Source organism: Protopterus annectens, chromosome 13.part0 (genome assembly GCF_019279795.1).
Source record: "Protopterus annectens isolate FY-2018-M chromosome 13.part0, PAN1.0, whole genome shotgun sequence".
In the NCBI taxonomy this organism is placed as follows: Eukaryota; Metazoa; Chordata; order Ceratodontiformes; family Protopteridae; genus Protopterus; species Protopterus annectens.
This window is the reverse complement of record NC_056747.1, coordinates 98887543-98900366: the sequence shown is the minus strand read 5'-3', so window position 1 is coordinate 98900366 and position 12824 is coordinate 98887543. Positions and strand designations below refer to the sequence as shown.

At 36.2% G+C, this 12824-nt stretch overlaps 1 protein-coding gene across 4 annotated transcripts in view; it reads left to right on the top strand.

Moving 5' to 3' along the window:
* The window catches only part of LOC122817620 (golgin IMH1-like), a 283457-nt gene that overhangs the window by 223996 nt on the left and 46637 nt on the right, over positions 1-12824 (top strand). For 3 of the 4 annotated variants that reach the window (XM_044090667.1, XM_044090668.1, XM_044090666.1), the window contains exon 6: positions 6943-7026. The exons of the other annotated variant lie outside the window; for it this stretch is intronic. In XM_044090667.1, the coding sequence (XP_043946602.1) occupies positions 6943-7026 (84 nt within the window). The remainder of the gene's footprint in view (positions 1-6942; positions 7027-12824) is intronic. 4 annotated transcript variants of the gene reach the window in all.

Sequence of the window (12824 nt, the reverse complement as noted above, 5' to 3'; positions counted from 1 at the left end):
AAATCAATTTAGAGGTGGTAATCAGAACTATAGGGGGGATGACAATGGATACCAGAGAGATGGAAAACAATACTCTGGAAAAAAATTTTGGAAGGGCCAAAAGAAGAATTCATGGGGAAACAAGTGGGATTTGGGACAGAGGGGGCAAAACATTTGGTACAAAGATAAATTTTACATGCCACCCCACCCGAATCAGCAATATAGATAGTTAAAGTTAATGAAGTCACCTATGTTTGTAAAAATGTTAAGATATTTAATTACACAGATAGTAGGGTGACTATGGAACACTTTTCTCTGTTCCTTAAATGGATGAAATTTGAGCCTACTTTTGAATTAGACCTTATTGACACATTATTGGAAGTCAAGTTGTTTATTAGGAAACTTAATTTAGCCTTATATTTCGAAGTTAAATATCAGAATCAAGAGGACATCAATTTAAAGAAAAAGAGCACATTTAAATCTCCCTACAACCAGTTTTAGTTACACTTGAGAAATTAACAGAAGACATTTACAGAACTTATGTTAATACATCCAACAATAAGAGAAAGGAATACAATCTTAGTAAAACTGAATGGAAATTATTTTTGGAGCTTTGTTGGGACAAAACAATGAGAGTTATGAAGCTGGACAAAGGAGGGGGAATTGTGCTATTTGATCAGATTAACTATATAGAAAAGATGATATATTAAATACTTCTGACATCTATGAGGCCACAGACAAATTGATTCATAGCTAGAAGAATTTTTACTTGACCAGAGATTTTTAAAGGATGTATATGATTTTGTTAAAGTTGATTCCCCCTTACTAGCTGCTGTATTTGGAGTACCCAAGGTGCACAAGGATTACTTGCACCCACCTCTCTGACTCATTGCGTCAGGAAGTAAGTCAAAACTTACCCTATAGGGGTCGTGATTGACAATTGGTTAAAGCATGTATATAAAAATATTCCCCATTTACTCAGACTCATGGGACTTTTTGAGTAGATTGAAGCATGATCTATGGGACAGTGAGTTGATCTTTCTGAGTATAGATGTGGTAGACCTCTTTAATTCCATACCCAAGGAAGAGGGTTTAGATTTATTTCACACATCTATGGTAAGATATTCCAATCTTAATAATGATAAGATTCTCTTACTATTGGAATTGATGAGTATAGTTTTAGAAAATAATTTTATTTATTTCGAGGGGGAATATTTTAGACAAATTAAGGTTGTAGCTATTGTGCCCCCATTTTTGCTAACCTTGTGCTCACAGAATGAGAGAATAGATATGTATTTGACAGTGATTTTAAGAAGTATTTTACATTATACGTGCATTCCCTGGATGAAGTTTTTATTTTATGGAAAGGAGATAAAGATGTTATACATCAATTTGTAGATTATTTAAATAATATTTGTCCATATTTTAAGTTTATGTATACATTTAACAAATTTGGTTTGCCTTTTTTGGATACTTATGTTTCACATACACCCCTAGGTTTTAAATCTAATATATATCGTAAGCCCACATTCAGCAATTCATATTTGGAATTTAATAGCTGCTATCCTTTTTCACAGAAAAAAAGCATTTTGAAAGGACAGTGCACACGGGCAGCAAGAATGACATCCCATCAAGAAGATGTTGTTGATAAACTTAGGCTGATAGGGAATATCTTTTGCAAAGAGGATACCCTGCCCAATTAATTGATGAAACAGTGGACTATGTATTATCTCAGTTGGGGGGGGTATTATATAAACCATTGTTGGGGGAAGAATTTGTTTATAAAGAAGATAACAATAACAATAAAAACAATTCTAATTACTCCAGAGCTATGGTTCTAAAATACAGCCCTTGTTCATCCACTACTAAGGAAATTATATGTATGAATTGGAATATTCTAAGTGGGGACACTGATATTTATAATTATTTAGGACACCAACCAAGTTTTGCATACAAGACTGGGAGGAATATAAAACACCAGTTGGAAAATAACTGTAAGGAAAGGAAAAGCAATGTAGTTAAAGGAACTACAAAATGCAGAGCTTGCAGTCAATGTTTATATATATATATATATATATATATATATATATATATATATATATATAAGGGGAAGTACATACATTTAGAAAATGAGTGTAAAAACAAGATTGAGTTCCAGTCAGGGAATTGTAATATAAAAAGTGTGGTGTATGTGGCTATCTGCCCAGCTTTTTATGTTGGGAAGATGGACAGGCTTTTGAAGAATAGAATTTACGAGCACAAATATAATATAAAAAGTTAAAATGTAAATAATGCCTTGTTCAGACATATGTCATCAAATAATTCTAACCACACTTTTCCTTTTGCTATACTGGATAAAGTACCCTATAATCCAAGGGGTGGTGACATCAAACTTTTGCTTGAGGAAAAAGAAGTAAAATGGCAATTGAAGTTAAATGCAGTTAACCCTCAGGAATAAATTAATACATCTCCTTGAAACCTATTTTAAAATCCAGGACTTGATTGTTTCGGTTTTTATGTATATATATTTTATTTTTTTATGTTTATGTACTTTTTATATAATAAGGTATGCACTATTGAAGTATTTAATATACATACATTTTTATACAGATATTTTATCATTCCATATTTATTTAGCTGAGCATATATATATTTAACTTTACATCTTTTATTAATACTTTTTTATATTTAGTATATATGAAATTTATGACAAACAAGTATTTTTATTGATTTTTGCATCATTTCCTGCTTTATTTTAATTAATTTCCTGTAGTCAAGTGTATATAAGAACGGAATTAATTAATGCTCATTTGAATCTGAAGAAGTCCAGTTAAGCTGGAAGAAAGCGCTCATTTGTTATTTCAATAAAGGTCATATTGAGAGTCTTTATGGTCTGGAATTCTTGCTTGACTGCATGTAATTTAGTGGAGTAGTGGTTCGACAGAGTGGATTTTATTTTTTAATACTTGTAATATGTATTATGCCATCATGTTCTGGTTTCAGTATCACATTGCAGTCCCATGCCCCAGTCCATAAACCTCAATCATCATACACTTTTGATAAACTTAAAACATCATTACACAAGTATAATAAATACTTTTTTAAAGTCTCTCAATACTAAATTCAGCATTATGTACGCATGCTCTCTCCAAGAGGGCTTAAGTACATAAGTTCCAATGCTGTGGAAAAGCCTTCCAGTTCTGACTTAAAAATGATCTGGATATTTTTAATGATGCCAGCACCTATGTTCCCCAGAAGTTCATGAATCATGAACATGGAATGAGAATGTGAACTTTGGCACCATCTCCTATTCATTTCAATACAAGTGTTGACAGTGACAAGGAGTATATCATATTCATAATTCAAATGTTGGGGCAAAAAAAAAAGTCATCAAGGTAGTAATGTCAGAATATCACAGAAATCAGGCAGCTAAGGGGGTGGGTTAAGGTAGTACTGTGGAGTTATCACAGACATCAGATTGCTGAGAGGCTGGAGTAAAGTAGTATTGCAGAAAAATCACAGAAGGCAGGTAGCCAAGGGGTGGATTAAGGTAGTACTGTGGAAATATCACAAACATCAGGTACAAGAGGGGGTGGATAAAGGTAGTACTAATGAAATAGCACAAACATCTGAGGGAGTGGAATAAGATAGCACTGTGGAAATATCACAGAAAGTAGCCAAGCAGGTGGAGTAAGGCATTACTGTGGAAATATTACAGACATCAGGTAGCAGAGTGGGTGGATTAAGGTAGAACTGTGGAAATATCACAGATATCACATAGCTGAGGGGGTGAAGTAAAGTGGTGCTGTGCAGATCACAGATATCAGGTAGTGGGGGATTAAGGCAGTGCTGCAGATTTATGCAGACATCTGGTAGCAGGGGGTGGATTTAGGTAGTGGTTTAGAAATATCACAGACAGACAGCCGAGGGGTTAGAATAAGGTAGTACTGTGGAGTTAATAAACATCAGGTAGCAGAAGGAGGTGGATTAAGGTAGTACTGCAAAAATACCACAAACATCAGGTAGCCTAGGGGTGGATTAAGGTAGTACTAATGAAATATCACAGACATCAGGTAGCCTAGGGGTGGATTAAGGTAGTACTAATGAAATATCACAGACATCAGGTAGCCTAGGGGTGGATTAAGGTAGTACTAATGAAATATCACAGACATCAGGTAGCCTAGGGGTGGATTAAGGTAGTACTAATGAAATATCACAGACATCAGGAAGCTGAAGGGGTAGAGTAAGGTAGTACTGTGGCAATATGACAGACAGTTAGCTGGGGGGTGGTTTAAGGTAATACTTTGGAAATATGTTAGACAGGCAGCTGAGGGGTGGATTAAGGTAGCACTGCAGAAATATCACAAACAGGTAACAGAGGCGGTGGAGTGAGGTGGAAATATCACACATTACTGAGGGATGGATTAAGCTGTCAAAAAACACACTGTATAGGACTTAATCTTCTCGAGATCAGAGGAGGGAGGCCATGTAATTCACTGGGTTAGAGCTAATCAGGGTCTTCTTTTAGATAGTGGTGGCCCTTGTCTGACTCACAGACTTCTAGGTTAGTGGTTCCCCACCATCTTTCAGAAAATCAGTGACAGTAAGAGAAAGGGCAGTGTGGAGTAAAAAGCATTCATGGCAGTCATGATGATGGCCACTCCAGATGGCTCTCAACCATATCACCATTCTGTACAAAGCTGGTATAATGGGGAAAAAGATAAGTTCAGGACACATCATGGGGGACTGATGGATGTCTGAAAGTGCTCATATGTCCTTTCTGTGAGCCAGATGGCAATCCAGCAGGTGATGTACTGGCTTATTCAAAGTTAAGACCTTTTCAAAAAAGTTCAGTTTGTATAAGCATGAACTGCCCTTGATGAATTCAAACTGAGATTTGTCCCATATTTGGAGATTGATGCTGTTCTTATTGATTAGTCTAAATTCAAATGGAGATGTGTCCAGCATTTGGTGATGCCATCTGTCCTTACTGATTAGTTCCATAATATGTTTTTTCATGCCCTTTTATATGTGGCTGGTCAGACCTATGGGTTTGTAATCGTCTTGGTGTGTGGAAGGTCCTCCCTCAAGCAGGGGAATTACTGTAGCCATTCTCCATTCACTAGGTAGGGAAGTTGATAAATCGTACTTAGATGCATCCAGGGATATTGTCAGGGCCCATCCATGTAGATTTTTAGCTTTTGATAGTGCTTTTAGGACTTGGTTTTGTGTGATAGTTGGAGGTGAGTCAGTGTGAGGTCTATTCTATGAGATATATCAACGGGAAACAGTGGTAAAGTTTGAGTTAAATTTATCAGCTATATCTTAAGCCTCTGTGTAGGTAAGATTGCTCACAATCAGCTCAGCACATTGCTGTGTTGTGCTTCTGAGATAACTAAAAAAGGCCTTATGATTGTCTGGCTTGGGTGAGGATTTTTATTAAGCTCCTAAGTTATTTGCTTATTTCAGTGATGAGGGCTCTTTAATTCTTGGAACTACGCTTCTTAATTTTGGTCAAAATTCTCATTTATTGTAAAGTTCGTTGATACTATGATTTCACTCTGGGGGGTTGTTTCTGGAGTTTGCCCTGGGCTTTTTCTTACAGGGTACAGCTGCTTCTTTGCAGCTGTTTAACATGCTGACACAGTATGGTGGTATACATTTCAGAATATTCTATGGTGTTAACTAGGTTTGATAAGAATATGAAACTAGTCCATGCATCTCATAGTCCATGCATCTCATAGGAGTAGTTAGCTTGTCTTGGAGAAATTTTTGAAGGTACCTTGGGTAGAACAGGTCTCTGCTTTCATTTTTTATTTCAAAGGAAATGGCTTTAAGGTCAGACTTAACAAGCGACAAAGATATGCAAGGGAACATGCAAGATGCTCTTATATAAGGACAAGAGCCAAGATTTTGTTTCCTCTAGTGGGTATTCAGACTAATTGTTCCAGTGTATTTGTGTTGATAAAGTCCAGGAATCTCTGTACTTGTGCACTGGTGGTGGTAGCATAGGTTTCCCAGTATAAAGTTGGATAATTTACATCACAAAGGAAAATGGTGCTGGGTTTAATACTGAGTGATTCCATTTCCTTATATAGGTGTTGTGGCTTGCTGGGGTCATGGAGGGAGTTTCTATAGGTAGCTAATATATAGCACAGGACATTTTTGATGGTGATTTGGACATGAAGAACCTCTGCTGCTTTATCAGCCTTGATGCTGGTCTCTTCTGGATGAAAACTGAGATACAATGACCTTTACTTCCCTTCCTGTGCAGTAGCTGGTCTAAACATATGAAAGGCATTATACCCCTGCACAGCCAGAGTGCTCTCCACTATTTTAAAGTATATCTCAGTCACTGTACAGATGTCAATCTTGTTTAGGCTCCTAGCATTGATTAGCCAATGCCTTCATATTGTCCTTTGCTTTATCTTTATGGTAGTACATTTAATAGGTTGGTGTTGCCTGAAAAGGCACTATGGGAGTGTATAGTATTCATAGTGTGCAACCAATGTATTTTTAACTCTTGTCAAGTGTGAGAAATTTTCTGAATGAGGTCATATCAGAAGGAATTTCTGTTTTCCCAGGATACAGCAACTTCAAACTTAATGAAAACAGGGGCAAAGTCCTCGATGAATGCAGCACTGAAAATCTACTTTCATTTTGTCTTTTTTTACCACCTTGAGGCTTATCACTTTGTTGTTTGTGCACTCTGTATCAGATACAAGTGTGTCAGTTTTCACACACAAACGCAGACTTTGTTGCCATATTAATAAAATTCCAAATGAGATTTATGGTTAAAACGTGTTTGGTTCCCTTAGTATGCATCAACAAACAAGTGAGAAAAACAGCGTGTTGTGTTTGTGTGTGTGTGCATATGGGTGAGACAGAATGAAATGTTTCTACTGGACAATTTCATGTTCATGCTATTTGAAATGATAAAATATTTATTTTCCTGATTTAAAGAGAATGTGACAAAACTAGAGAATGAAGTTGCTGAACTTTTAGATGAAAACTTAATTTTGAACAAGACTGCCTCTGCTTTGCAAGGTAAGGAAAACATTTTCCAACAGCATGAGTGCACAAAGGCTTATATGCATGTATATCATTCACATGAAACTGCATGAGACCCAATACACTGCCAACAATCAGCTTCTGCTTATATTCCACAGAAATTACCCTGAGATAATTACTTGAACTTTGCTATCAGTTCAGGTCTACTTTTTACCATTTTCAGTTTGTATTAAGTAAGAACATCCCCAATGCAGGCTAGTTTGAAACACTCTGTGAATTGACACATTTGGACTCCAGATAAATAACATTCATTATGAGACTCATTTTCAGGTTTCCACCCAAAAGGTTATTGTACAGAGAAAAGGGTAATAGTCGTATTCAGCACTTGTTCATAATGGAAGTTGCCATCTTTTCATTAAATTAATAGGCCATTTGCTTGGATGAGATTCTGTCCATTCTCAGACACTTAAGCAATGACTGTATGGTGCAAATACTACCTTGTTGGAGAAGCATACATAATATGCCAGAGTTACAGACTTCACTTTCCCCAGTGTACAGGAATCTCAGAGTTAGACGAAATAATACAGGGGACTCAAGTAAAATCCATGGTGTGGAAAGTTATGCACTACTCAGAAAAGGAAAGCTTTGACTTATTTTCAAAGTTTGTCTATGTCAAATGTATCCTGTTGGAGCTGATGAGGGCATCAAAGAATTTGCAGATCAGTAGTCATATATTCCATTTTGCTGAATATCTTGCCTTTTTTGATTCTAATCTTTCACAGCTGCCGTTGTGCATTGTGCCAGAGATTAAGGTCCAGCCTGTGTCACCTTGCTTAAACAAATCTTCAGATGTATGAGCTTAATCACATGTTTCTTACACGCATTTGTGTGTAGCACTGAAGACAGAATACCAGTTTCTTTAGTTTTCATGGGGGTTGAGTGGCAAGCCACCCACAGTCTGCAGGTGAATGACACCTTCCACATCAGTCACTATTATATATTGCCAGCCCTGAATTCAATATCACAGAGAAAGAAAAATACCTTTTCTTTTCTTCACAGACTAATGGAACCCTATCTGTACATGATTTATATGGTGCAGGTCAACTGATTTTATTTATTTTTACCCTATGTAAAACAAAATGGCTGCTTGTTCCAGAATGATTCACACTCCTCCTGGGATCCATCATACAGCCATAAATCTCTTTTTACCTACACCCCCAATCTCCTAATGACCTACCTAAAATTAAACACAGAACATGCACTTTCTTTGTCCCCAACATCTGGAAATGCATTTCCAAACAAATAAGTGACCTTGCCTACCCCACCTTTAGGGAAAAAATATAGAATTTTCCCTTTAAACAAGTCAAGTATAAATTACTCCAAAAAAGGTTGTATTAATGAACCCCCAAAACACACATCAACTTCCTACAACTATTTTGTACATACCTACTAGATATTATAAAGTTACATTTTGCTATAATTCCACCTCAGTATTATAGGGTTGGTCAACTGAACTATGTAAAAACTGTAATGTGACACTATTGCATAGTGTTTTAATTATCATATGCTGTTGCTGCTATCTTACCAGACTTATCATATATCGTATGTAATTGCCATTGCATGTTCTCCTCTTCATCCCTATATATGGTGTAAAAATCTACACTGGGGCTACACCTGAAAATGGGCTATGCAGATATCCTACTCCATTTAAAAAATGTATAAAAAAAAAAGAATAACTATGGCAGCACTGGTGACGGACTGAGCTATTGTATCACATCAGTGATGTACAAAGCTTGCTGCTACAATATATTACAGAAGGCTATTTATAATGCCACACTATCAAAAGGTTACAAAAATGTAGTGCTGACAGATTAATTCCATTAGAAAGATGCTGTACCACACTTGTGATGCTGCTCCAGAGTAAACATCCCAGAATGCTGCTATATCATAGTAGTGATGTCAGAATGTTGTTGCAGCATAATAGTGATGTCAGAATTCTACAGTATCACAACAGTGATTTCAGAATGCTACAGTACATTAGTAGTGATGTCAGAATAGTATTGTAGCATAATAGTGATGATGGAATGTTGCTGCATCACAACAGTATTTTCCTTTGTTTATAAATGGTCGTGTGCAGCATATTAGAATACTATTATGCCACATTATTGAAGCTACAGTACTGCCATTCTGCAGTAATGTTTTATAAATACTGTTCCACAAAAGTGATATCAGAATACTGTTGTAGCACGTTGTTTACACAGTTTCCATAAGGAGCTATCAGAACTCGGCTGTGCCAAAGTAGTTTACTATACTAAAGATTCCTGTGTCCCAGTATATTTGTCAGAATAATGATGTCAAATGAAGTTGAGATCGAAATGTTGCACCACCAGTGTTTTTAGAATCCTTGTATACTATAATAGTGATGTCACAATCTGTTACCAACTAATGCAAAGAGAACAGAAAGCTTCAGTGGTGACTTCTAAAATATTAATCCCTACTCCAGTAGTAAATCAAAACCTCTTTTGGGTTATGTGAACTTACTTTGTAGGACATCTATGACTAAGACTAATTTCTTTTCCAACAATTCTTTGTTTGCAATTTGTTTCAAACACCTTTAATCCAAACCAGTAAATTTATCAGTACTGAGAAAAACAAATAAAAACTAAATTCAATAAACAAAACCATTATAGTCAAAATAAGACTAACAATTTTTTGTAAGGGGAAAAATAGCTACTGTATGCTTATACAAGAGATGTAATCTCAAACAATCCTACTTAAATATTCCAACTCCATGACCGTACAGCTGTAGAGGAAGTCTTAAAACACATCCGTACCAACTATTCTGCACAAAATGTAAAAATAAGCTTTAACTGCAGATCAGACAAGGTAAGAAAGTCTTAACATTTTGACTGTCACATCCAACTCTAAGCCAACCCATACCAAAAAGGCAACAGTCGCTACACTAATTTAATCAGTGTTGGTCTATGTTCCAACATGACAGGACTTATAGAAATTCCTTGTTAAAAAAACATGCAACCCTACTTATATAAATTAAAAGTATCGGTTCCCTTTCGGGCAATTAAAACCTACTGGTTTAGTGTTGTCACTGAAGAATTTTTGTGTACTACTATAGTTGTTTCAATTGAATATTCATATGCTTGATTTAAAAATAAAAAACTGAATAAATAAGCATTAAATGACTATCTTGGATTTTTATTTCTGAACTGTTTCTATATTATGTACTTTACAAGGCAATTCTAGCTCATTTTTATCTTGCAAACAGTAAGCTTGTTATGTTTTACTAGTGGGTGGCTTAGCATTCTATTTATTTCATTGTATGTTTTTGTTAAATGAGTCAGTGAGTTGGTCCAATGACTATTTTCAGTCATGATCCAGGTGCTAAAGCAGAAACAATTGAGACATATATAATACAAAGCACACAAAGTACATTGTAGAATAAAGCCAAAATCACTTACAATACAGTGTAAATAAGCAACTTAAATGGAAACTATATGCACAATAGCAAAATCAATGACATCAGATACGAGATAAACAGTACAAGCCCATTGGAAAGGACACTTACAAGCTAGAAAGTATACTTACATACTATGTACAATATTGTGCATTTTGTGATAGAACGTACTTACATTATAACAAGGCAAATACAGAGCCACCTTCATGTTTGTGGAATTACACACCATTTGATTACAAAGAGGTAAAAAGAAAGTGATGCTTTCAGTTTAAAACAAAAAAGTGCTTTCTTTTGATATAAACTAGTTGTCCTCATATATCCAAGACATCCGGAACAGGAAATCATCTTACTGAAGGAAAATAAAAAGCAATCACCAAAGTTTACTGCTTCATATCAAAAATGTATCACACTAATATGACATGTTTCAGGGAGCAAAATTGCTGTGATATAGTGCTGTCACATTACTCAATGGCAAAATGGCTAGGTGGTTAGCACCACTGCGTCACCATACTTGGTTCTTTGGTTTAGTTCCTAAGTGAGAGGCATTACCTGTGGAGTTTCTCTCTCTTCAGTTAGGAAAAGCTTTCACTTTCCTGTGAGCTTTGACTACCAACTGCATCCCAAAGACTTGCCAATAAAGTCATCTGGCTTGATTCATACATAACCATGGGTTGTGTTTTAGTGTGTGCACATACACTAACATCTGTGTCTGTGGACACATGGTGATGGAATGATATTCTATCCAAGACTAGTTCCACACCTTAAGCTTGCTGCTTTGTAGGATGGGCTCTGGTTTCCTTGTGACCCTGAAAAGAGTAAAGCAGGAATAGAAAAAAGATATATGAATGGCATAGCAGCTGGCATTTTCATGATCTGATTCCAGATATGACTGCCCTGTAAGTATTTATTTTTCTTTATTTATCCTTCATTGACTGGTTTAGTCCCATTAGACTAGAGCCATTTTTCACAGGAGACCAACACTGGTATTTAGACTAACTACTAGGGGAAATTTAGCCAGGGCATAGTGGAACTTCCCCATACTCATCATTGTTGCAAGTGGGAGCTATTTTGGAGGAGCACTTCCTGTTTCTGCATCAGGTGCAGAGGTGGCCTGGAGAAACAGGGAGCCAGATAGAATGGTGAAAGAAATGGAGGAGACAGCAGATATTGAGACTGGAGAATGTGTGTAGGATACCGAGGCAATGTTGCAAAAAAATCTGTTTGATGGAGATGAGTCAGCATATAATTGATGTATAATTTCAACCCTCTGGCCAGAGGCGCCAGAAGCTGTTGAAGACTGGGAGGGCCAGAGTGTGACAGGGGCACTTAGTAATCTAAAAAGGGCTATTTTTTAAAACTATTTACTACCACAACATAGGCTCACTTGGAAGACATTTTAAGCTTGGCCAATTTCCATTTTGGTGCTTGAATTAACATTTCCTGATTGGTCTTACCTATCCCAATGCTGATAATTGTATATTAGCCCTAGTGAGAATAAATGTGATCACAATGTAGATAATTTGTGGGGACCCGTGTAAGGGATGCAGCATTTAGAAACTGCCTCTCTCCATTAGTTGCACGAGGGGTAATCCTGGAGTACATTTTCTATTACCTATCCTTAGATCCAAGTTGAATTTGAATATGGACAGGGATGAGCTTTGTTTTATTTGAATGGATAGTCTGTTTTGGATATATATATATATATATATATATATATATATATATATATATATATATATATATATATATATATATATCCATCTCTCTACAACATTCAGTTTAGATACCTAGACTGAGTATTTCTGATTCCATTTGACTTGTTGATATTCAGTAGGTCCATCTGTGTTTGTATGCCAGAGACATCACCTCTAAGCACTCTGTAGGATACTGAGTATAGTGATAAATCTTTGAGGTGGTCCTTGCAAGACATACTGTTTATGACTTGTATCCTTTTAGTAAGTTGTTGCATGGGTCTGGAAAGAAACATGCCAAAGTGGGCATTATATAAAATGATTGACCTAATGAGGGCTTTGCAAAGGGGGACAATAACATCTCTAGACCTAGTCACAATTTGTCTATAAGCTGTGCAATATAGAAAGACTTTCTTATGTCTCTGGGCACATGTTGGTCAAAAGTTAAGTCACTGTACACACAAGTTTCCAAATGCCAAACAAATGGGTCAGTTATCAGGAGGCATTGCCAATTTGGCAGTTTCCTGGAGTAGATGACTTCCCAAAGGATACAATAATGTATTTCTTAGAGTTTAGTTTCAATTCATGATTCTGGCAGAAGTTATTGTCTGGGACAAGCCTTCCTGCATGATGGGCAAGTCATTTGGGGATTCAATAACTGCTCCTAGCCT